Source organism: Bombina bombina, chromosome 1 (assembly GCF_027579735.1).
Source record: "Bombina bombina isolate aBomBom1 chromosome 1, aBomBom1.pri, whole genome shotgun sequence".
Lineage (NCBI taxonomy): Eukaryota > Metazoa > Chordata > Amphibia > Anura > Bombinatoridae > Bombina > Bombina bombina.
The window spans coordinates 975,244,660-975,271,399 of NC_069499.1; the positions used below are offsets into that span (position 1 = coordinate 975,244,660).

Below are 26,740 nucleotides of genomic sequence, written 5' to 3' on the forward strand. Positions count from 1 at the left end.
ATTTTCTTATGAAATATTCCAGATGACCACAGGCCTATAAGAGATAACACAAAAACAGACATACGGTAACACTGAGGAAAGTCTGTATAGCCCTCGGCACAGGAATCGCAGGTTTCTCCAGTGTAGTTGGGTTTGCAGTAACACCTTCCGGTCAGATCTTCGCAAGTCCCATCCATGGTCTCCGAGACACAATTACATCCTACAGTGAAAAAAAAAATAGCTTGACACAATGACACAGTACAACTGACTGTGCTAGAACAGTATGGTCCAAATTCGAAGTGACACGCTAATAGATTATTGGGAGAGGGGGCTAGCGAAGTTGCGATATCCAAAGTCCCAGACTCAGGCGTGCTAACTTTAGGAGTTTTTAGCTTGTAATACCTGCTCTAACCTGAGAGCGCTACATTTTTACCTCAAGCGCAGTTAGCTCTCAGGAGTAATATAAAATTATCACTCCACTTGTAATCTAGCTCTATATGTATAAGACTGTATTAAAAGTGTGAGGGGATTTTTTTTAACACCTTGGCTTCTACAATGGTTTACAATGCAATGTGTACCATGTCTGGTAGTAAAGGGTTTAAAGGGACAAAAAAAAGGTGTAAAATGTGCCTAATGTGGGTTAAACACATAGTTAAAGTCAGTTCCAGAGCAGCAATGCACTGATGATTGATAGCTGAACATATCTGGTGAGCCAATGACAAGGGGCATGAAAACCAAACTTTTGTTTAATCTAAAATCCAATCATGGGGCCATATATGTTTGTTAACAAAAATTATCTGGTTTTTCTTATGGGGAACATCTTAAGGGTAGTGGGGGAGCAACTGGACAGGAGTTTAAAGGGACACTGAACCCAAATTTTTTATTTCGTGATTCAGATAGAGCATGCAATTTACTCCTATTATCAAATTTTCTTTATTCTCTTGGTATCTTTATTTTAAAAGCAAGAATGTAAGTTTAGATGCCGGCCCATTTTTGGTGAATAACCTGAGTTGTTCTTGCTGATTGGTGGATAAATTTACCCACCAATAAACAAGTGCTGTCCAGGGTCTGAACCAAAAATTGCCTGGCGCCTTAGCTTAGATGCCTTCTTTTTCAAATAAAGATAGCAAGAGAATGAAGAAAAATTAATAATAGGAGTAAATTAGAAAGTTGCTTAAAATTGCATGCTCTATCTGAATCACGAAATAAAAAAATTTGGGCTCAGTGTCCCTTTAAATTTAAATATAGTTAAAGTAGTAGCTAGTGCTGCTTTTATATATATATATATATATATATATATATACACAAAACTGAAATTTATATATATATTCTTGGTTAACACGGGAATCAATCAGCTGACAAGGACTAGTCATTGAATAGTGTACATTTGAACTTTTCTAGCCTTCAATGCCTGCAGAAAAGCCTTTTACTATAGTTTTAAAGATGTGAACAAGTCACGTGCAATTGTTTGTGTTTTCATTAGAGGGACCTCTCATTTATCGTTTTTAGAGGCATGTAACAAATAACAGAAAATTACTTGTTTTTTGCATTCTTCTGAATATAAATGCACATGTCTAATATATACCACCCCAGCATGTATTTTGGTTACTGTAGCAAGGAGTGGCTGGTTTCTCTTATCTTCTGTCAAATTATTTGTTTCTATAAATCGAGATTCCTCTATGTACCTCACAGGTTTACTGCTCCGTTTTATAATTTATAGCTTATATATAATCAACTGGATAGCCTACTGTATATAGTTTATTATGGAATTTTTCAGATTCCTTGCACGGTTCAAAACTCAGAGATGAACATGAAGATATGGAGCACTGACACATAATAAAACTGCTAAGACTAACAAACTGCAGATCGCTGCCATCTCGGAGCTCAGGTATTCTCACAGCTTGTGACAGAAGCTGTGCACTCTCACGGATCAGTAATATTGCCTATTTGTTACAGCTGTATCATTTGCCTCACAATACAAAGCAGGAGCTGTACATTTTTGCAGTGGCTGCATTGCTAAATCAAATGCTCAGTGCTTTTTAAAAATATATTTTGTTTAACTGTAGAACTGGGTAAAAAAAGCAAAAATGTAAAGCTCCTGCTTTGTATCATGCACCCTAACCTCAAAGGGACAGGCTACTCCAGAATTGTTATTGTTTAAAAAGAAAGATAATCCCTTTATTACCCATTCCCTAGTTTTGCATAACCAACACGGTTATATTAATATACTAATTACCTCTATGATTACCTTGTATCTAAGCCTCTGCAGACAGCCCCCTTATCTCAGTTCTTTTGACAGACTTGCATTTTAGCCAATCAGTGCCAACATAAATAACTCCATGGTAGTGAGCACAATGTTGTCTACATGGCACACATGCACTAGGGCTGTCTAGCTGTGAAAAACTGTCAAACTGCACTGAGATAAGAGTGCTTAGAAATTAACATATGAGCCTACCTAGGTTTAGCTTTCAACAAAGAATACCAAGACAACAAAGCAAATTTGATGATAAAAGTAAATTGGAAAGTTGTTTAAAATTGCATACCCTATCGGAATCATGAAAGTTTAATTTTGACAAGACCGTCCCTTTAAGTACATTATACTTTTGTAAAAAAAAATAGACAATATTACTGATCTGTGAGTGAGCACAGCTTATGTCAAAGGCTATGAGAATACCTGAGCTCCGAGTTGGCAGCCCCCAGTACAAAAAGGCGGAGCTTCAGTATCTGGCAACTTTAAGTGATTAAAACAGGAGAACTGATTTGTAAAGAGCTTTAGAAATCACAGCAGTGAAAAGGTAGGCGCTAGATACCCTGTGACAAACTTCATTGTGACTGATTGTTTGCAGGAAATATTTAACTTGTGCCCTAACAACAAAAGACGTTAGGAAAACATTAAATTAAATTAAAAAAAATGGCAAATTTTGCAAACAATATGACAGATCTGGAATGTTATCAATAATGTAGATGGAGCTTAATATATCAGTTGTAAAAAGATGCTCTTTAACTTACGCTTTAATGTAGAACTTAAATACAAATACCCCACGTTTCAGCCGCCCACTTCAAAAGTTCTAGCCACACACAAAATATTTTTTTTTGTGTGAGTGCCGTATGGCTAGAGCACTGATTGGAAAACAGTTCAAACTGTTAGCTCACAAAAAAAATACTTTTGAAGTGGGCGACCAGAACGCAGTTGTATTAGAATTTCTGCGCTACATTAAAATGTAAATTATAGCGCATCTTCATTACAACTGATGCGTTAAACTCCATCTAAAATATTGCTAACATTCTGGATTTATACAATAGGGAAAGCTTACCATCACTTTAAGTGCATTGCTTAATTGCTTATTTATACTATACACACAAAAAAATATGTACCTTTAAGCTAGCAGGTGGATATCACATTTCTGCTTATGTGTGCAGTCTTTGGCATAGTATATAAATTATAAATTGCGTAGGGTCAGTTGTGTAACGTATATGTGCAAAATCATAATGTTCGAATATGTTAGATAATTTTATTATTCCACTATTGCTTGTATTTAACTATGTGTTTAAACCCTGCAAAAGGGTTAACCATATAGATACATTCATCTCCAGAACAGCAATACACTATTGGGAGCTAGCTAACCATATCTGCTGAGTCAATCACAAAAGGCAACTGTGTGTATCCATCAATCATCAGCTAGTTCCCGGTAGTGCATTGCTACTCCCGAGCCTACCAAGGCATGCTTTTTAACAAAGGATAACAAGAAAACAAAGTCAATTTGATAACACACGTAATCTGAAAAGTTTCTTAAAAATTGCATTTTCTGTCCATGAAAGTTTAATTTTGATTTGTATGTCCCTTTAAGAAGGACAGTAGATAGTGCATGTGCTGACGTGATTAGGATGAACATGGAAGAATCTGAATGCTACATATATTCTCTAGAGTAGGAGGTACAAATGCTTGCAGAGGCATCATATAAAAGTGACAGCAGGGTGACAGATCTTTAGCATAAATGGGACGGTATGACATGAATCATAGCACTTAGTACATACGTTGACAAGTGTAGGGAGAATCAGTGGAATGATCTGGAGATTTGTAATATCCTAATCGGCAGCGTTCACAGTTAATACCATCTGTGTTATGCTGTAAAATATAAGAACAGTGAGACACAGGCAGATTAAACATATTCTTAGCCATCTTTACTTGCTAGACAAAATGTTTAATACAAACATCTCACTAGCATTAAAAATGTTCATTATAAAAATAAATGGTTGAAGCACAGCAGTAGATTGGATTGGAAATAAAAAAAGATCTCACCTGACAGTCTATGCAGACCCCTCCTCCCACGTATTGGCCATGGCGGTTCATGCTAGCTCTGCGCCTGTCTACCTCTAGGTCATAATAACAGTCATGTGCATGACCATTGCAATTACAAGCTGGGGGGGGGGGAAACATTGGAAGATGTTGTGAGAAATCTCCTCTTGAAAATATTTTTTTAAAAACATCATGGAAATCATCTAAGGGCTTTTAAATATCTTCCACTGAAGCACTTAACATTGATTGTATTTCAAATTCATTCATCAAACATCAAAAAGCTTTGGAATCTTACACCAATGGCAAGCAATGATTCACTGTCAAGAGATCTTTCCCTTACTCTCTCCAACTATCATAGATAGATAGATAGATAGATAGATAGATACTGTAGATAGATAGATATATTAGATAAGGAGTATATGTCACACAATGTAAATTCCCTGAATAGATATATGATAGATAGATAGATAGATAGATAGATAGATAGATAGATAGATAGATAGATAGATAGATAGATAAAGCTATGTCTACTTCTTTTGGCAGAAAGGATGAAACTATATATAAACCATACAGGCAAAGTTCAGAGCAGAGGTTATTACAATGATATTATTCAGAAATATATGCTGTCACACAGAAGGCGCACACACTACAAAAGAACTATTATATACACAGAAGTCCGCTGAAACAGCACTCATTAATGTAACAAATGACCTACTTAGAAAAAAACAAAGGATCACTTTTCCCTATCTATTAGCCTGGACCTTTTGATGTAGTGGATCATTTCCACCACTTGCAATCTCTCCATTCCTTCAGCATCTCTTTCTGTTACACTCATATTTGGGTTATGGAAACCATAGCTTGCAGGATTTCTTGCCACTCTCTGTACTTTCCCATAGACAACTATTTACTGTCACTATGCTGATGACAACAAACTGTATCTGTTCTCCTCAATATCTCACCTTATTGCCCAATGTCTTGGGGTCCTACTTAGCTTTCCACAAGTCACCTTTTTAAAGACACATACAATACATACTGGAAAAAAGTTTAGATTAAAGCTCTTTACAGTGATCCTGACACTAACAGGAAATGCATGTGCACAACAGATATACAGGGATCACTGGCTAAGATGGGCACCGACTACAGCTTTATTGGAAGACAGACAAATATCTCCACAAGCATAAAAATGAACATTTCACTTTAGTAAGCACAAAAAACATCACATTTTAATACAGCTTAAAATACCTTATTTAAGAAGCAACAATGGGAAAAAAACAACAACATTAATGTCCCTTTTAATTATGTAGATGTTCACCCTACAATAAGCTACGCAGTGACTTCTCACAGCAGCGCATAAGCTGTTTCATGTCTAGCATCTGTCAGCCCAAAGCAAAAAAGGAAAGATAAACATACCAAAAAAACCTTTCCTTGGAATGTTCACAGAACCCTACCACTTAACCATTTAAAAGTTATCTTCCAGTTAAAGGGGCATTAAAACATAATACATTTCTAGCATTTCCCTCTAATTATGGGTGGTGCCATTTTTGAACCTATTTACGCTGCAGGAGAGTCGCTGCACATATGCAAACAAATCAGCACTGGAATGCAGTGAAAACTAGATTTCAACGTGGCGGCTAGGTTTGCTAACTTTTTTGAATAATGAGACTAAGGAATTGCCAAATTTAACGTAGGATATTGACAAATTATGCAGTAGACACAAAAAAATCACACATATATATATATATATATATATTACAATTAGATATAGTTTGGCACAACAAATCTTTAAAAAAAAATCATCTTCACTCACATAGTCTAGCTTAATACATTTAACAACTTTCTGCAAATTCATGAAAACTATTTCTCATTTAAGGCACAGTGGGAGTAAATGTGTTAAATTGTCAGATACATCATCATTGAGTACAAGAGTACAATATTACATTTTTGAGATAAAGCTTTTACATTTGTAATAAATAAGGGAGAAAAATCTTCTAAGAGCAGATAAATAAGGGAGCTTGGGAGACTATAAATAATAATAATGGCGGCATGCATTACTAGAGTGAAGCAGGGAATCACCTCAATACTGTGCTTCTAAAATGTATTTAGGGTTTCATGTCCCTTTAACTTTTGTCTCTCCCAGACACACTTAGGTCATCCTCCAAGCAGTCCACTTATCTTTATCTGTTTTGCTTGTTTCACCACCTGATTCTAAGCTCTCAGAAGCTTCTGTATTAGCCTGTATAGTTACAATGAATGTTGTCACTTTCTTCAACACTACAGCTTATCGTGATGCTTTAGAAATAAAATGTAATAAACATTATGTCACCCTCTGTCACCAGTTTCCTTGATTTAAAGCAAACTCATTTTCAGCTTTGGAGATCATCATGTATGAAATTTTGTTGTAAGAAGTAAAAATAAGATAAACTCACGTTCACACTCATTGGCGTTATCCATTGTCGCTGGTTTCCATGGTAACTGGTTGTATCCTGGACAGCAACTGTCACATGACCCTCCACAAGTGTTATGTTGACAATTACAGTGGAGCCTGAAAGTAAAAAAGAGACATTTTTTTACAATATAGATACAAAGCAGAAATGGGAATCAGCATGAATATTCCTGTATTTTTCTCAAGAGCTGAATTTTTAAATTCCCATATTGCATAGCACTTGAAGGGTGTTTATATGAATCACTTTCATTTCTTTTAATCATGTCATTAGATGAATCAGATTAGTTTGCTATGCATATTGTTGTGTTAATGACTAAACTATCTCTGTGAGGTTGGCTAGTAAGCTAAAGAGAATTTGTACTGATTCAGACACTATTATAAAAAAATCAGCACTTTTAGTTTCAATATGAAAACAAACAGCTCTAATTCAACCTCTTATCATGCAAAATATTTGTAACATGTTTAAATTATTCTCTGTCATATACATGAAGAACATAGTGCAAAAAAATGTTCTTCTGTGTCAGGGAATTTTTATTATTGCACTATTGCTTGCATATGATTTAACCTGAGGAGATGGGATAAACACATAGTTAAAGTCAACTCCAGGGCAGAATGCACTACTAGGAACTAGTTGAAAACATTTGGTGAGCCAATGACAAGAGGCATGTGTGTGTCTCCACCAGCTAGCTCCCAGTAGTGCAGTGCTTATCCTGAGCCTAACTGGATATGCTTTTCCATATAGGATACCATGAGAACAAATTCAATTTGATAATAGAATTACAAATGAAAATTCTCAGAAATGTGCATGCTCTATCTGAACCATGAATTTTACGTTCATGTCTCTTTAATGTCCATTACAATTTTTTAGAATTTCTACAGGGACCTCAGCCCTGGGGGGTATTTTATAACATGTTGAAGTAAAGGGATATTAAACTGCTGGGTACTACTACGGTAACATTATTACAACTCACCATTCTAGCTGTTTTCTTATTTTAACCCATTACAGAAGCCAGTTGGAAAAGCTCTGTATCTTTATACTGGGCGCCGCCATCTTGTAGCCTGAGTATTGTTGCATCCTGTGATGCAAGCAGTGTGTTTCACAGATCAGTGCTGCTACTGACTTTTTGACAGCTGTACCTTGCGCTTTGGTTTAGTTTACACAAACGAAAACTCCGGCTTTATGTATTTGCAGTTTTTTACCGTTTAAAAGGTACATAACAAATGTAAAAAATCCCTGAGGAATAATACAGAGCAATTAAGCCACTGCAAAACATACAGCACCTGCTTCTACACTTTAAAATAAAGTGCACTACAAGTCTTGTCGAGAAGACAACAATATCACTGATCTGTGAGTGCGCACTGCTTCTGTCACAGAATGTGAGAAAACATAAATTCCAAGACGGCGAAGCCCAGTGTGAAGATGCAGAACGTCACTAACCAGCATATGTAAAGGGCTATAATAAGAGAACAGCTATAAAGAGAGCTGCGGGTGCAGGAGGAAAAATATAAGCATGGTGAGTAGTACCCGTGCAACTGTAGTACCCAGCAGTCTAATGTCCCTTTAATCTATTGCATCCTGCATAGTCACATATGGTTTGTTGGTGACAGAAACATATAGTTTAATTAAAGGTGACTTAACATATGCATTTTCACTTAAAGGGACAGTCAAGTCAAAATTAAACTTTCATGATTCAGATAGGGCATGCAATGTTAAACAACTTTCCAGTTTACTTTTATCAAATTTTCTTTCTTCTCTTGATATTCTTTGTTAAAAGCTAGACCTAGGTAGGTTCATATGCTAATTTCTAAACCCTGGAAGGCGCCTCTTATCTCAGTGCATTTTGACAGTTATATCACAGCTAGATAGTGCTAGTTCATGTGAGTCATTGCGTTGGCTCCCGTGGAGGTATTTATGAGTCCGCACTAATTGGCTAGAATACAAGTCTGTCAAAAGAACTGAGATAAGGGGCAGTCTGCAGAGGCGTAGATACAAGGTAATTACTGAGGTAAAAAGTATATTAATATAGACGTGTTGGTTATGCAAGACTGGGAAATGGGTAATACAGGGATTATTTATCTTTGTAAATAATATAAATTCTGGAGTAGACTGTCAATTTAATTTGACCATCCCATACCTGCTCGAAATATATGAACTTTTAGTAGTAGGAAAAAGGTGCATGGACAAATGATTAGCCTGTGTATAGTATATATAGTGATATATCAGCAGCTGGAAAGATTATGCTACTTTATACAGCTTTGGTCAGTTGTTACCAAGAAGAGTACATAATACGCACGTGCATAGTCTACTCTAGAGGCTGCCTAAAGGAATGTGTATACATACTTTGCAAAACCTTGCTGACAAGATGAAACATTGTAAATACTTCTTCAAGTATGTAAATAAAGCATAGAAATAAGAAGACTATGCTTTACTGAATTGTCTTGTCACAGGATCTGCAAGGCTGCAGTTGGATCTTTATTGCTTACACAACTATCACAAAATCAATAGCAGTTTCAAATCTTTGTGTGTTGTAGTCAGCCTACTACAAAAAAGTGCTAGCTGCTTGATGGCAGTGATGGATAAGACTGCACAGTCCATGGGGACAGCTAGAGGGCACTGCTGAGCAGGTACCTTGCTGCCCCATTGCAATTTAATATATATACACAATTGTCTCAAAGGACCTAAACAATGCATTCCTCAGCCTGCTGGGCTTCTCAGTGTTATCTGTGTGTCATGCTCATCACCCCCTCCCATTCCTCCTGGTATCTTCTTCCTTCAAGGACCTGCTCCTGGATTTGCTCAAGCTGAATTCCTGCACAGGCCAGGAGGTGCTCAGAGCTGTCAGATTCCACAAACTCAGCTTTTCTTTACACAAACAGTGGGAAGAGAGAGTTATAATTCACTCTGTGTGGCAGACGGATCTCTTATCTCAGCATGATCAGCAACAAGTAATAGTAATGATTACACAGACAATGATATACACTTGAGCAGGTTTTTGCCCCCAAAAGACTGCAACTTTTTAAAAGCCCCTGGATATAAATATTGGATTAATTCAGAACAGCAAAAACAAAAAACTGCAAATATATATACACACACACTTTATAAAGGAAGTATGAAAGTAAAAATTACATTATAAGCATGTTCTTGTCCCTATATCTTAAGTATTGACAAGATCATTTTATTTATTGTACTGTTGGTTTATTTATTTATTCTTCAAATAGTATAAAATAAGTAAAACATGTATTGTTATAAGTGTATATTGATAGTGTGTATAAAAATATATAAACATATCAGGGAAGCCAAGGTGCTTTTAAATGATTTTCAAATAAATGCTAACATAAAAGTAAAATGACATATTAGTGTATTTTTGTGTTATGTACTCTATATAAATACATCATTCATAATACTAGTACTATTTGTTTTAGACCTGCACCTTGTTTTTAGTTTTTTAACAAAGAAAATAGTGTTTCCTGCTCTGAGAACATTCGAGAGGAGCAGTCAGTAATTTTTACCTACACTTAGGGCTCGATTTATTAAGCGAGGGCGGACAGGAGCGTACATATTCACCCCTGTCCGCCCCAGCTCGCCTCTGGCGGGCAGCAATCCACTGCTGGAATTTACCATTGCACACGAGTGCTATTTTGCAACACCGCCCCCTGCAGAGGTTGCCTCATTTATAGTTTAATGTTTTCTCCCTGTTTCCAAGACTTTTTTTTGCATATGTTAATATGTACTTCTTTATAGGGGGTGTTTTTTTTCCTCTTTTAAACAGTTTTTTTTTCTGTAAGGCATTTTTTCTGGTGGTATCTTTCCCAGTGGAGAGGTGAATAGTTATGATAAAGAAGCTGCTAAATGTTTTTATATTGGAGAGTGTCTCACAACTTGTGGGTGTGAGGAGAGCAGGTATAAATCTCTCTGAATTCTGCAAATTTCTTGCAGAAAGGTTTTTCACAAGATAAGTTTTCTTGACTGTAGGCATTATAAAGTACAAAAAAAATATTATATGTATTTTTTTATGTTTCAACAAATTCTGCATTGCTACCGTATACTGGTGCATGGTAAGTAAAAACTAGTCGCACTGGGACAAAAGGAAACAGGTGCCTGTTCCCTAGTGGTAGCTGGTGACAACATGTATGTGTGTGAGTGAGGGGACACCCCTCATTACAAGCTTTAGAGTTACAAAATGTTGTTACACAACTTTTTTGTATCCTGTGGCGTTTGCAATATTTTTTAAATCCAGTTTACTTTAAAACTGATGATTTTTTTTAAACTGTGTTATGAGTGTCACATCCTCCATATTTTCTGAATAGAGGCTCTGCCCCTCTACAACAAGCATCCTGAAAGTATAGGGTATTAAAGTAACACTAAAGTCAAAATTAAATGTGCATGATTCAGACAGAGCACACAATTTTAAACAACTTTCTAATTCATATCCATTATCTAAATATGCACAATCTTTTTATATACACACGTTCTGAGGCACCAGCTTCTACTGAGCATGTGCAAGATCCCCAGTATATATGCATATGTGTTTTGTGATTGGCTGATAGCTGTCACATGATGCAGTGGGAAGGAAAATAAAACTGACTTTGAAATGTGTCAGAAAATAATCTACTACACAAGTGAAATTCAAACTGGATGTTTTTGCATTGTGTACTTATTATGCATTTATTGACTATGCTATTCTATTGTGTTTAGTATTCCTTTAAGTTATCTTTTTTAAAACCTTAAATATGAATTAAATACATAGAATGGGGAAGCTGATCTTTAAAGGCTTGAAACTTCATGTTAAATCCATGTTAAAGGGACATTCCAGTCAAAATTTAAATGCGCATAGATGAACCAGATCTTTGAATAGAAACATATTTGCAATATACTGTACATGTTTTGGCAAAAATGCTTCTAGTAAAAAATGATCACTGTTTTAGTGTTAGCATTTTTCTCTGCACGTGCATGTGAAGCATAGCTAGATATTCTCAGTGCACCAACATTTTAAATACTGCAGCTGCTCAGATCATCAGTGGTACTTGTATCATGTCAGCAATTAACAAATTGAGTTTTTACCATATGGTACAAGCATCTTAGGCTCTCTGAGCAAGTTCTGTGTTTATGCACTGGTGCACAGTGCATACTTAAATACACAGCTATAGCTTTTATTAGAAGCATTTTTGCTAATACAGGTATATTACAAAAATGCTTCTATGCAAAACTAAAATGCATCCATGTGGATTCTAATTTTGGCTGGAATGTCCCTTTAAGCTGCAGGTCTGGTGTTGTTTATAAGCACTGCTGTGAGCCCTTTGTCATCATTTCAGGAAAAAAAGCTTGAAGGCTGAACACGGCTGAAAAACAGCTTTTCACACCATTAATGGTAGTTTGGTTTTTGGTCTCTTGTGTATTAAGTGTCCACTTGTCAAATGACAAATTAGTCCCACTCCCTTCTACTATGTGGTTAAAAAAAGAAAAAGTTCTGTTTAAAGCGAAGTAATACTCAAAAGTTTTCTCTGCATCACCCAAAAGTGAATGTTTCAAAATGTATTGCAGTAATTTGTTTATTTTAAAAAAGATGTTCTTGTGCTGAATAAAATAATCGTTTTCTCTGCGAGTTGTCCCTATCATCCAAAGAATATTAGAGTCCCAGAATCTAGTTGTACAAAGTCATGAACTTCCTGTTTTATGTTATATTCAGACAACTTTTACTTAAAGACCATTACACTTGACATTTCAACAATGTATAAAATGTTTAATTATTGCAAGTAAAGCATTATTGCAATATACATTCATTATTTATTTTGCAACATTTTGTTGTAAAATACATTCTCACAGGGAAGCTTGGGTTACTACTTTAAGGCAAGTTATGTGAGCTTTTGTTTACTTTTCCTTCCCTCCCTAAACTTCTATGGTGTCACATGCTTTTAAAAGGTCGATGATCAGTTTTGCATCAACAATCATTGCAAATCATTCTTTGCAATAGCAACTAAGTTGAATCAGAGCTAAACCACCTTAAAGGGACAGTCTACACCAGAATTGTTATTGTTTAAGAAGATAGATAACACCTTTACTACCCATTCCCCAGCTTTGCACAACCAACATTGTTAAATTAATATACTTTATAACCATTAAACCTCTAAATGTCTGCCTGTTTCTAGGCCACTAAAGACAGCCTCTTATCACATGCTTTTATATTTGCTTTTCACAACAGGGAAATGCTAGTTCATGTGACCCATATAGATAACATTGTGCTAACTCCCGTGAGTTGTGGCAGACACTGCACTAATTGGATAAAATGAAAGTCAATAGATAATAAATAAAAAGTCATGTGATCAGGGGGCTGTCAGAAAAAGCTTAGATACAAGGTAATCACAGAGGTAAAAAGTATATTAATATAACCATGTTGGTTATGCAGAACTGGGGAATGGATAATAAAGGCATTATCTATTTTTTTAAACAATACAAATTTTGGAGTAGACTGTACCTTTAAGGGAATACAAGAGTGCAGGAAACCCCAGTCTGCACATGTGCAAACATAGTTTGTGCTATATCTGAATATTAGTTTGTGATTGGTTAGCAAGGATTCTTTTGTTCAGGGGGACAGGGAAATCAGTTAAAAAAATAAACATAAAGCAATATACTCATTTGACAAAAACAGAATTTATGTTTACCTGATAAATTACTTTCTCCAACGGTGTGTCCGGTCCACGGCGTCATCCTTACTTGTGGGATATTCTCTTCCCCAACAGGAAATGGCAAAGAGCCCAGCAAAGCTGGTCACATGATCCCTCCTAGGCTCCGCCTTCCCCAGTCATTCGACCGACGTAAAGGAGGAATATTTGCATAGGAGAAACCATATGATACCGTGGTGACTGTAGTTAAAGAAAATAAATTATCAGACCTGATTAAAAAACCAGGGCGGGCCGTGGACCGGACACACCGTTGGAGAAAGTAATTTATCAGGTAAACATAAATTCTGTTTTCTCCAACATCGGTGTGTCCGGTCCACGGCGTCATCCTTACTTGTGGGAACCAATACCAAAGCTTTAGGACACGGATGAAGGGAGGGAGCAAATCAGGTCACCTAGATGGAAGGCACCACGGCTTGCAAAACCTTTCTCCCAAAAATAGCCTCAGAAGAAGCAAAAGTATCAAATTTGTAAAATTTAGTAAAAGTGTGCAGTGAAGACCAAGTCGCTGCCTTACATATCTGATCAACAGAAGCCTCGTTCTTGAAGGCCCATGTGGAAGCCACAGCCCTAGTGGAATGAGCTGTGATTCTTTCAGGAGGCTGCCGTCCGGCAGTCTCGTAAGCCAATCTGATGATGCTTTTAATCCAAAAAGAGAGAGAGGTAGAAGTTGCTTTTTGACCTCTCCTTTTACCAGAATAAACAACAAACAAGGAAGATGTTTGTCTAAAATCCTTTGTAGCATCTAAATAGAATTTTAGAGCACGAACAACATCCAAATTGTGCAACAAACGTTCCTTCTTTGAAACTGGATTCGGACACAAAGAAGGCACGACTATCTCCTGGTTAATGTTTTTGTTAGAAACAACTTTCGGAAGAAAACCAGGTTTAGTACGTAAAACCACCTTATCTGCATGGAACACCAGATGAGGAGGAGAACACTGCAGAGCAGATAATTCTGAAACTCTTCTAGCAGAAGAAATTGCAACCAAAAACAAAACTTTCCAAGATAATAACTTGATATCAACGGAATGTAAGGGTTCAAACGGAACCCCCTGAAGAACTGAAAGAACTAAATTGAGACTCCAAGGAGGAGTCAAAGGTTTGTAAACAGGCTTGATTCTAACAGAGCCTGAACAAAGGCTTGAACATCTGGCACAGCTGCCAGCTTTTTGTGAAGTAACACAGACAAGGCAGAAATCTGTCCCTTCAAGGAACTTGCAGATAATCCTTTCTCCAAACCTTCTTGAAGAAAGGATAGAATCTTAGGAATTTTTACCTTGTCCCAAGGGAATCCTTTAGATTCACACCAACAGATATATTTTTTCCATATTTTGTGGTAAATTTTTCTAGTTACAGGCTTTCTGGCCTGAACAAGAGTATCAATGACAGAATCTGAGAACCCTCGCTTTGATAAGATCAAGCGTTCAATCTCCAAGCAGTCAGTTGGAGTGAGACCAGATTCGGATGTTCGAACGAACCTTGAACAAGAAGGTCTCGTCTCAAAGGTAGCTTCCATGGTGGAGCCGATGACATATTCACCAGGTCTGCATACCAAGTCCTGCGTGGCCACGCAGGAGCTATCAAGATCACCGATGCCCTCTCCTGATTGATCCTGCCTACCAGCCTGGGGATGAGAGGAAACGGCGGGAATACATAAGCTAGTTTGAAGGTCCAAGGTGCTACTAGTGCATCTACTAGAGTCGCCTTGGGATCCCTGGATCTGGACCCGTAGCAAGGAACCTTGAAGTTCTGACGAGAGGCCATCAGATCCATGTCTGGAATGCCCCACAATTGAGTAATTTGGGCAAAGATTTCCGGATGGAGTTCCCACTCCCCCGGATGAAATGTCTGACGACTCAGAAAATCCGCTTCCCAATTTTCCACTCCTGGGATGTGGATTGCAGACAAGTGGCAGGAGTGAGTCTCCGCCCATTGAATGATTTTGGTCACTTCTTCCATCGCCAGGGAACTCCTTGTTCCCCCCTGATGGTTGATGTACGCAACAGTCGTCATGTTGTCTGATTGAAACCGTATGAACTTGGCCTTTGCTAGCTGAGGCCAAGCCTTGAGAGCATTGAATATCGCTCTCAGTTCCAGAATATTTATCGGGAGAAGAGATTCTTCCCGAGACCAAAGACCCTGAGCTTTCAGGGGTCCCCAGACCGCGCCCCAGCCCACCAGACTGGCGTCGGTCGTGACAATGACCCACTCTGGTCTGCGGAAGCTCATCCCCTGTGACAGGTTGTCCAGGGACAGCCACCAACGGAGTGAATCTCTGGTCCTCTGATCTACTTGTATCGTCGGAGACAAGTCTGTATAGTCCCCATTCCACTGACTGAGCATGCACAGTTGTAATGGTCTTAGATGAATTCGCGCAAAAGGAACTATGTCCATTGCCGCTACCATCAAACCTATTACTTCCATGCACTGCGCTATGGAAGGAAGAGGAACAGAATGAAGTATTTGACAAGAGTTTAGAAGTTTTGATTTTCTGGCCTCTGTCAGAAAAATCCTCATTTCTAAGGAGTCTATTATTGTTCCCAAGAAGGGAACCCTTGTTGACGGAGATAGAGAACTTTTTTCTACGTTCACTTTCCACCCGTGAGATCTGAGAAAGGCCAGGACAATGTCCGTGTGAGCCTTTGCTTGAGGAAGGGACGACGCTTGAATCAGAATGTCGTCCAAGTAAGGTACTACTGCAATGCCCCTTGGTCTTAGCACCGCTAGAAGGGACCCTAGTACCTTTGTGAAAATCCTTGGAGCAGTGGCTAATCCGAACGGAAGTGCCACAAACTGGTAATGCTTGTCCAGGAATGCGAACCTTAGGAACCGATGATGTTCCTTGTGGATAGGAATATGTAGATACGCATCCTTTAAATCCACCGTGGTCATGAATTGACCTTCCTGGGTGGAAGGAAGAATTGTTCGAATGGTTTCCATTTTGAACGATGGAACCTTGAGAAACTTGTTTAGGATCTTGAGATCTAAGATTGGTCTGAATGTTCCCTCTTTTTTGGGAACTACAAACAGATTGGAGTAGAACCCCATCCCTTGTTCTCCTAATGGAACAGGATGAATCACTCCCATTTTTAACAGGTCTTCTACACAATGTAAGAATGCCTGTCTTTTTATGTGGTCTGAAGACAATTGAGACCTGTGGAACCTCCCCCTTGGGGGAAGCCCCTTGAATTCCAGAAGATAACCTTGGGAGACTATTTCTAGTGCCCAAGGATCCAGAACATCTCTTGCCCAAGCCTGAGCGAAGAGAGAGAGTCTGCCCCCCACCAGATCCGGTCCCGGATCGGGGGCCAACATCTCATGCTGTCTTGGTAGCAGTGGCAGGTTTCTTGGCCTGCTTTCCTTTGTTCCAGCCTTGTATTGGTCTCCAGGCTGGCTTGGCTTGAGAAGTATTACCCTCTTGCTTAGAGGACGTAGCACTTGGGGCTGGTCCGTTTCTGCGAAAGGGACGAAAATTAGGTTTATTTTTGGCCTTGAAAGACCTATCCTGAGGAAGGGCGTGGCCCTTGCCCCCAGTGATATCAGAGATAATCTCTTTCAAGTCAGGGCCAAACAGCGTTTTCCCCTTGAAAGGAATGTTAAGCAATTTGTTCTTGGAAGACGCATCCGCTGACCAAGATTTTAACCAAAGCGCTCTGCGCGCCACAATAGCAAAACCAGAATTTTTCGCCGCTAACCTAGCCAATTGCAAAGTGGCGTCTAGGGTGAAAGAATTAGCCAATTTGAGAGCATGAATTCTGTCCATAATCTCCTCATAAGAAGAAGAATTATTATTGAGCACCTTTTCTAGCTCATCGAACCAGAAACACGCTGCTGTAGTGACAGGAACAATGCATGAAATTGGTTGTAGAAGGTAACCTTGCTGAACAAACATCTTTTTAAGCAAACCTTCTAATTTTTTATCCATAGGATCTTTGAAAGCACAACTATCTTCTATGGGTATAGTGGTGCGTTTGTTTAGAGTAGAAACCGCCCCCTCGACCTTGGGGACTGTCTGCCATAAGTCCTTTCTGGGGTCGACCATAGGAAACAATTTTTTAAATATGGGGGGAGGGACGAAAGGTATACCGGGCCTTTCCCATTCTTTATTTACAATGTCCGCCACCCGCTTGGGTATAGGAAAAGCTTCGGGGGGCCCCGGGACCTCTAGGAACTTGTCCATTTTACATAGTTTCTCTGGAATGACCAAATTCTCACAATCATCCAGAGTGGATAACACCTCCTTAAGCAGAGCGCGGAGATGTTCCAATTTAAATTTAAATGTAATCACATCAGGTTCAGCTTGTTGAGAAATTTTCCCGGAATCTGAAATTTCTCCCTCAGACAAAACCTCCCTGGCCCCCTCAGACTGGTGTAGGGGCCCTTCAGAACCAATATCATCAGCGTCCTCATGCTCTTCAGTATTTTCTAAAACAGAGCAGTCGCGCTTTCGCTGATAAGTGGGCATTTTGGCTAAAATGTTTTTGATAGAATTATCCATTACAGCCGTTAATTGTTGCATAGTAAGGAGTATTGGCGCGCTAGATGTACTAGGGGCCTCCTGTGTGGGCAAGACTGGAGTAGACGAAGGAGGGGATGATGCAGTACCATGCTTACTCCCCTCACTTGAGGAATCATCTTGGGCATCATTTTCTCTAAATTTTGTGTCACATAAATCACATCTATTTAAATGAGAAGGAACCTTGGCTTCCCCACATTCAGAACACAGTCTATCTGGTAGTTCAGACATGTTAAACAGGCAAAAACTTGATAACAAAGTACAAAAAACGTTTTAAAATAAACCGTTACTGTCACTTTAAATTTTAAACTGAACACACTTTATTACTGCAATTGCGAAAAAGTATGAAGGAATTGTTCAAAATTCACCAAAATTTCACCACAGTGTCTTAAAGCCTTAAAAGTATTGCACACCAAATTTGGAAGCTTTAACCCTTAAAATAACGGAACCGGAGCCGTTTTTATATTTAACCCCTTTACAGTCCCTGGTATCTGCTTTGCTGAGACCCAACCAAGCCCAAAGGGGAATACGATACCAAATGACGCCTTCAGAAAGTCTTTTCTATGTATCAGAGCTCCTCACACATGCATCTGCATGTCATGCTTCTCAAAAACAAGTGCGCAATAGAGGCGCGAAAATGAGGCTCTGCCTATGATTAGGGAAAGCCCCTAGAGAATAAGGTGTCCACTACAGTGCCTGCCGGTTATTTTACATAATTCCCAAGATTAAATTAATTCCTCAAGGCTATGGAGTATAAAATATATTTATATATAAATCGATTTAGCCCAGAAAATGTCTACAGTCTTAAAAAGCCCTTGTGAAGCCCTTTTTTTCTTTGTAATAAAAATGGCTTACCGGATCCCATAGGGAAAATGACAGCTTCCAGCATTACATCGTCTTGTTAGAATGTGTCATACCTCAAGCAGCAAAAGTCTGCTCACTGTTCCCCCAACTGAAGTTAATTCCTCTCAACAGTCCTGTGTGGAAACAGCCATCGATTTTAGTAACGGTTGCTAAAATCATTTTCCTCTTACAAACAGAAATCTTCATCTCTTTTCTGTTTCAGAGTAAATAGTACATACCAGCACTATTTTAAAATAACAAACTCTTGATTGAATAATAAAAACTACAGTTAAACACTAAAAAACTCTAAGCCATCTCCGTGGAGATGTTGCCTGTACAACGGCAAAGAGAATGACTGGGGAAGGCGGAGCCTAGGAGGGATCATGTGACCAGCTTTGCTGGGCTCTTTGCCATTTCCTGTTGGGGAAGAGAATATCCCACAAGTAAGGATGACGCCGTGGACCGGACACACCTATGTTGGAGAAATAAAGCTGCAGTTTTCAATGCAAATTATTCTTTATATATAAAGGTTTATAATCATGTAGTTTACAATTTGTGTTTAGTGTCCCTTTAACCTTTTTATTGAGTAATAAGTCCCTTTAACTTGGCTATTTTATTAATACAAATCTGTATTTCTATATAACTGATAAAAAAAAATAGTGCTGCAGTATTGTAACTAAAAAATAAATGAATGAAAGTCACATCACGATCTATGACTAGCAGGCCACAGGTTAATCTCCTCGGGGCACACACACTCACAGCAGGTTGTCTGTCACTGTTAGATCAATTCAAGAGAGCGCCCAGCAGCAAAGAAGGTGCTGACATGAGGAGCAGATGTAGAGATAACCCCTGCTTGCCTCCCCCAGGGCTCATCTACACCAGTGACACAAGATTTCCATGTGAAACTTGTTTAAACCATTTGTTATGATAATCAGACCCCACAAATATAATGAAAGGAGAACGTTATAGGCAAAAGAACGTAACAGAAGTATTATCGTTTGTTTTATCCCCAGAATCATTTTTATCAGCATTTTTTGAGTATTTGAGCTTGCTGTAAAAAAACAAAAAAACAATGTTTAAAGTGTTTGGACCACATATAAGTAAGCCCCTATTTAGTTGCCAGTGCAGGTCCTGAGCTAAGCTTTCTATATATGTATTGGTATTAAAAAGTTATTATATATTGCCCCACCACCACCTTTCTTTGTCACAAAACAGTGGGTGCACTGAGTATGTTTTTATTTTTTTACAGAAAACTGGGCTGTATAATGATAACGGTGCGTGACATCGTGGCTAACTAACATATTAGTAATGAAAATGGTGTTTGGTGGGAAAATTCCATCAAAGAGAAATTTTGATATCCTCATTTGTTATAGCAAATCATTTTTTACATTGCTGACTGTGCAGGGATCATTAGCAAAATATTGTTTAAGAGCTGTACCAAGCAGGACACAACAGGTGAATGATGGGCCATGCAACTGCTGCTCCTGATTGGCTGACCAGCCCTGTCCTGCTTATCAGACCGCTGCTTCTTTACACCCTCCGCCACCTCTTAGGTGGTGGATTGAAATATCCCAGAACACGCTCGCTTGGGGTGAATGACAGGCCCTTCTCTTATGTGTTTAGTGCACAAGAGAAAGGGTCGTGATTACACTCTCACTTGAGTGTGTAATGGTACGCATGGGACGCCGACGTACAGGGTCAGTTGTGCATTCGTTGCTTATCTGTGCAGACAGGTTGAGATCCTTGCCCGCACGGCCTTTAATACATTTGTGTCTAACCCTTTTTGTGGAGTTAAATGCAAAGTTATCTAGGCTCACTAATAGAAAAATTACAATGGAGCATGTAACTTTTGCATCTATTTTAATTGGCAATAATATTTTTTAGCAAATTAATTTGGGAATAAATCAGTGAATTAAAAAATATATATTCCAAGTTATTTTACTTTTCTCATTATTATTCAGAAGCATTTTCAATTTGTCTGCAGCAAATTTTCTAGTTTATAGCTGAGACCTAAAAAATGTTTCAGATAAAATTAAACTTCATGAAAACAATCATCTTCCTTACCTTTATTTTGTCATTTGAAATAGCTGATATTGACTGTTGAAACCCCTACCTATACTGAAAAATTCAGTACTGCAGTATTGGCTATAGAAAAGCTATGCATGCATGAGGCGACAGCAGAAATCAACCTCCCAGTATTTGTGTGTGTGCGAGGGGGGGTCAGCCCATTTAAAAGGGTTTCCTGCAGCTGCTTTGAATAACATGGATTTTTTAAGCAGCTGCTTGCTTGAGTACACTATCTGTTTATCTACACATTATTAAACCATTATACTACTGCCTAAACATATCTTTAACTGGACTGCAATCAAGGCTCTGCAATCAAGGCTGTAGCTGGTGGCTACTCACCTGTATGGGTTTGAGTGATCCTTAGCATTGCACTCTTCTGCGTGACCATTACAAACGCAGCGTCCACCAATGCTGATGTCCTTTATGCTATAATAGTACTAAAGGAGAAAAAAAAAAACAGAAGCTTACAAATGTGTCTATATTTTACAAATTCAAGTATGCCAAAGCAAAAAAAAAAAAACAAACAGAGAAAGTTTGGCACTCATAGCAAATTATTCACAAAAATCTATTTTTAGGAGAGGTTTTAGTTCCCAAAATTATAACAAAACAAGAAAATATCTGTAGTAACATAGATAAACAAATAATATTGAATTCTGGAGAGAACAAAAATATGTTTTGCTAAAACAGTAAACCCACAATAAAGTTCTGAGAATGTTATGACTGGGTTACTCACAGTGTTCTAGGGCAGTAACAGAGTAAATGGAAAAATAACTTTTATGGCATAAAAGAAATATAAAGCACATTTTTTTTTCTCATTCTTGGACTTTGAAACTCACCCTTCGGGTTACTGTGGGATCTCGAAGCGCTTTACCCATGAGATGCCCCAGTAATGTGTTGGTGCGCAGAAAACTCAAACGGATGTTGGTGGCTTTCGTGAAGTTTCTCAGCAATGGTGAGTATGAGAAATTCATGGCTCCTGGTCGGCCATTTACCAAGGAAACCACAATCTATGATAACAGAGGTACACAATTAGCCTTTAGCTTAAAGAGACATTTAATACTGTGAGATTACTCAAGAGGCTCATTTATAATTGTTCTAGTCTGACCTCTGGAGAGAAAATAAGGTAAAACATAGGGAAACCTAGATAACAACATGATGGCACCCATTACGTTATAGAGACTAAGGGGTTGATTAACTATTCCTTGCCAGATCAGAAGTGGTTTTTGTCGCTGACCCTCGCAGGGGCTGCCTTGGTGGAATTTTCTTTAAAAAGGAGCAGAACCTGCGAGTGGTGAGATGTCTCCTATTGAAAGTAAGGGAGCTCACTGGAAAGGGAAATTTTCGTATGTAGGGCAAAGTTAGCATTGAGCAGGGGGCGTACTTTAAAAATGAAATCCTGTAGCCAATATAAATCACATTGCACTGATTTCTGCGTATAGCATTTTACAGTCTCCTATATTTTCGTATGCATGTTTTTTTCTATTAGGGTTATAAGTATTTTGAGTATTTTGATAAAAGCTCACCACCTTTTTATTTGTAAAACAAAACAGTGAGAACTGTACGGCAGAAATGTTTAGAGAATTACTCTGGGATTTGAGAGAAAATTAAACGTCCATGTTCAGCCCATTTTGCAAAAAAACAACAATTACGCTTTGTATTTTGCACTTATAAATACAAATTTCTATGCATTTTTTCCACATCCAGTGTACTTAAATTACAATTTACACTGTGCATACTTAATGCAATTTATTCCTGTGCAATTTGCATACAATTTTGTGTTTTTGATAAAATACTATTTTTTGTGAACAATTTTGTTCCGATTTTTTTGTGTGAATAGTTACATTATTCGTTTTTGTATCATTTTAAATTGCGATTTTAATTGTGCACTTTTGTAATGTATGCATCTGTTACCCATACAAAAATGCAGTACACGCCCCTTAGCAAGAAACCCTGTTTTCAGGCTAAAAAGTCGCTTTATAGAATTCCACCAGGGAAATAGAAGTACTAGCGAGCATTATTAAATAATATCACCAGCTCAAAGACCTTTAGATAATCAGGACCAAAATCCCAGATGTTCTCCACTCTTGCAAGATGATCTAAGAAGTCTCATCAGTACTCAAAGGATTTTATAAAGGCAAATTCTAACTTCAGAGCTGCTTATCTCGTTATACAGGCTTCTGATGTGACGGAGAGACACATACATTATAATATAATGGTAAAATAAGGCACCCAAAGATTTGGCGATATTTCTCTCTATACCAGCGAGGTTTTGATCATCAAACCCAAATCTTTACACTTATTTCTTTAAAGGGATATAAAACCCATGCATACAGATTTTAAAACAAGTATCCAATTTATGTCTATTATCAAATTTGCTTTGTTCCCATGGTATTCGCTGTTGAAGAGGTAGGTGTCTAGAGCACTATAAGGCAAGTAATAGTGCTGCCATCTAGTGCACTTGCAAATGGATAACATTCTTGCGAAAATGCTGCCATATAGTGCTCTAGAAGTGGGCTGGCTCCTAAGCATACGTCCCTGCTTTTCAACTAAAGATACCAAGAGAACAAAGAAAATTTGATAATTGAAGTTTATTAGAAAGTTGTTTAAAATCGCATTCTCTATCTGAATCGTGAAAGAACATGTGTGTGTTTCGTGTCCCTTTAATATGCATATAAATGAGGTTAAATATCAAATGTGTGTATCAGTTTATAAAAACATGTAAACCTCAAAATCTTACCTCCCCATTCTCTAAGGGCACAATTCGGGAATACTCGGTGGTGCAAATGACATCATCATCCCTGGAGATTCGCTGTATTGTCTGGGGGCCAAAGCGTTCAATACAATCCCTTTTGGAAGCTGCATTAGAAAACGAGGAGATAAAGAAATGAATTAATGTAATATGATTTTTTATTGCTTATATTCCCCATCTATCTTCGTTTACATTTTCCTCTGATAATGAGTCGTATACCGACAATAGTATCAAAATTTGTGTATCCCCTGAGAACTCAGTAGATAGAATGTTAATAAAGACTGCTCAAGAATTCACAATATTTATATAGAAGTGAGTGCTCTCTTATTTTTGCCAACATTATAACTTTACTAATTAGCTAGCTACACCGAAATAAGCCAGCAGGTAATGAGACCTCATTAGTACGTGTAGGAGAGCAGAACACACAATTCACGCTATTCGAACCGTGGAGGAGATGAAGATATGGAATACGCCTGTATATAGCTTTCCCATATTACGCAATCAGATAAATGCACTACATGAAGACTGGATGTAAGCAAGGGGAACATCCTTAATAGGATAATTGCTCTTCTCAAAAGGAAAATCTTAACAATTCTCCATGGAAAAACATAGACAGGAAGGAAGGAAAGCATCAACTGTGACCTGATCAAGCAAGACTGAACATGGAGTATGCAGATAATTACCCATCCTAGATATGAAAAGTTCCACTAATAGAATGGGACTGGCCAGTAAAGGTCAGAGAGAGACACTTCCTTTTTTATAGTTAGCAGTCTCTTAGATATGGCATTTACATATGTCTCAGCTATTGAATACATTTTATTTTAAAAGGGGGTAAAATGGCTTTAAAAATGAATTATTGCTTTGTATGCGCCTCTGTGCTTCAGCTTTCTCTATTACTCTAGGCATCATGATACCCAAAGTTTATCCACAAGGAAGGAAAATGCCCAGAGACTGTGTGCGTTGATGCTCCTGAGCTGACTTTAACTATGTGTTTATCTCCATTCAAGGGTTAAAAAACAGAATTTATGCTTACCTGATAAATTACTTTCTCCAACGGTGTGTCCGGTCCACGGCGTCATCCTTACTTGTGGGAATATCTCTTCCCCAACAGGAAATGGCAAAGAGTCCCAGCAAAGCTGGCCATATAGTCCCTCCTAGGCTCCGCCCACCCCAGTCATTCGACCGACGGACAGGAGGAAAAAATAGGAGAAACCATATGGTGTCGTGGTGACTGTAGTTAGAGAAAATAATTCATCGGACCTGATTAAAAAACCAGGACGGGCCGTGGACCGGACACACACGTTGGAGAAAGTAATTTATCAGGTAAGCATAAATTCTGTTTTCTCCAACATTGGTGTGTCCGGTCCACGGCGTCATCCTTACTTGTGGGAACCAATACCAAAGCTTTAGGACACGGATGAAGGGAGGGAGCAAATCAGGTCACCTAAACGGAAGGCACCACGGCTTGCAAAACCTTTCTCCCAAAAATAGCCTCCGAAGAAGCAAAAGTATCAAATTTGTAAAATTTGGCAAAAGTGTGCAGTGAAGACCAAGTCGCTGCCTTACATATCTGATCAACAGAAGCCTCGTTCTTGAAGGCCCATGTGGAAGCTACAGCCCTAGTGGAGTGAGCTGTGATTCTTTCAGGAGGCTGCCGTCCGGCAGTCTCATAAGCCAATCGGATGATGCTTTTAAGCCAAAAAGAAAGAGAGGTAGAAGTTGCTTTTTGACCTCTCCTTTTACCAGAATAGACGACAAACAGAGAAGAAGTCTGTCTGAAGTCTTTCGTAGCTTCTAAGTAGAATTTTAGAGCACGGACTACATCTAAATTGTGTAGCAAACGTTCCTTCTTTGAAACTGGATTCGGACACAAAGAAGGTACAACTATCTCCTGATTAATATTTTTGTTGGAAACAACCTTTGGTAGAAAACCAGGCTTAGTACGCAAAACAACCTTATCTGAATGGAACACCAGATAGGGTGGAGTACATTGTAGAGCAGATAACTCAGAAACTCTTCTAGCAGAAGAAATAGCAACCAAAAACAAAACTTTCCAAGATAACAACTTAATATCTACGGAATGTAAAGGTTCAAACGGAACCCCTTGAAGAACTGAAAGAACTAGATTTAAACTCCAGGGAGGAGTCAAAGGTCTGTAAACAGGCTTGATCCAAACCAAAGCCTGAACAAATGCTTGAACATCTGGCACAACTGCCAGTCGTTTGTGCAGTAGGACAGATAAAGCAGAAATCTGTCCCTTTAGAGAACTTGCAGATAATCCTTTATCCAAACCTTCTTGTAGAAAGGAAAGAATCCTAGGAATCTTTATCTTATTCCATTGGAATCCCTTGGATTCACACCAGCAGATATATCTTTTCCATATTTTATGGTAAATCTTTCTAGTTACCGGTTTTCTGGCTTGAACCAGAGTATCTATCACTGAATCTGAAAACCCACGCTTTGATAGAATCAAGCGTTCAATCTCCAAGCCGTCAGCTGGAGGGAGACCAGATTTGGATGTTCGAATGGACCCTGAACAAGAAGGTCCTGTCTCAAAGGTAGCTTCCATGGTGGAACCGATGACATATTCACCAGGTCTGCATACTAAGTCCTGCGTGGCCACGCAGGAGCTATCAAGATCACAGAGGCCCTCTCCTGTTTGATCCTGGCTACCAGCCTGGGAATGAGAGGAAACGGTGGAAACACATAAGCTAGGTTGAAGGTCCAAGGCGCTACTAGTGCATCCACTAGAGTCGCCTTGGGATCCCTGGATCTGGACCCGTAGCAAGGAACCTTGAAGTTCTGACGGGACGCCATCAGATCCATATCTGGAATGCCCCATAGTTGCGTCAACTGGGCAAAGATCTCCGGGTGGAGTTCCCACTCCCCCGGATGGAATGTCTGACGACTCAAATAATCCGCTTCCCAGTTTTTCACACCTGGAATGTGGATCGCAGATAGGTGGCAGGAGTGATTCTCCGCCCATTGTATTATTTTGGTCACTTCTTTCATCGCCAGGGAACTCCTTGTTCCCCCCTGATGATTGAGATACGCAACAGTCGTCATGTTGTCTGATTGGAATCTTATGAATCTGGCCTTTGCTAGCTGAGGCCAAGCCTGGAGAGCATTGAATATTGCTCTTAGTTCCAGAATGTTTATCGGGAG

At 38.6% G+C, this 26,740-nt stretch overlaps 1 protein-coding gene across 2 annotated transcripts in view; it reads right to left on the reverse strand.

Moving 5' to 3' along the window:
- LAMA5 (laminin subunit alpha 5) overlaps nucleotides 1-26,740 on the reverse strand; it is a 269,906-nt gene that overhangs the window by 149,230 nt on the left and 93,936 nt on the right. For both annotated transcript variants that reach the window (XM_053706887.1, XM_053706808.1), the window contains exons 4-10: nucleotides 23,564-23,682; nucleotides 21,663-21,833; nucleotides 21,166-21,263; nucleotides 6,703-6,818; nucleotides 4,280-4,398; nucleotides 4,015-4,105; nucleotides 65-199 (exon numbers count right to left, since the gene is read on the reverse strand). In XM_053706887.1, coding sequence (XP_053562862.1) covers nucleotides 65-199; nucleotides 4,015-4,105; nucleotides 4,280-4,398; nucleotides 6,703-6,818; nucleotides 21,166-21,263; nucleotides 21,663-21,833; nucleotides 23,564-23,682 — 849 coding nt within the window. The remainder of the gene's footprint in view (nucleotides 1-64; nucleotides 200-4,014; nucleotides 4,106-4,279; nucleotides 4,399-6,702; nucleotides 6,819-21,165; nucleotides 21,264-21,662; nucleotides 21,834-23,563; nucleotides 23,683-26,740) is intronic.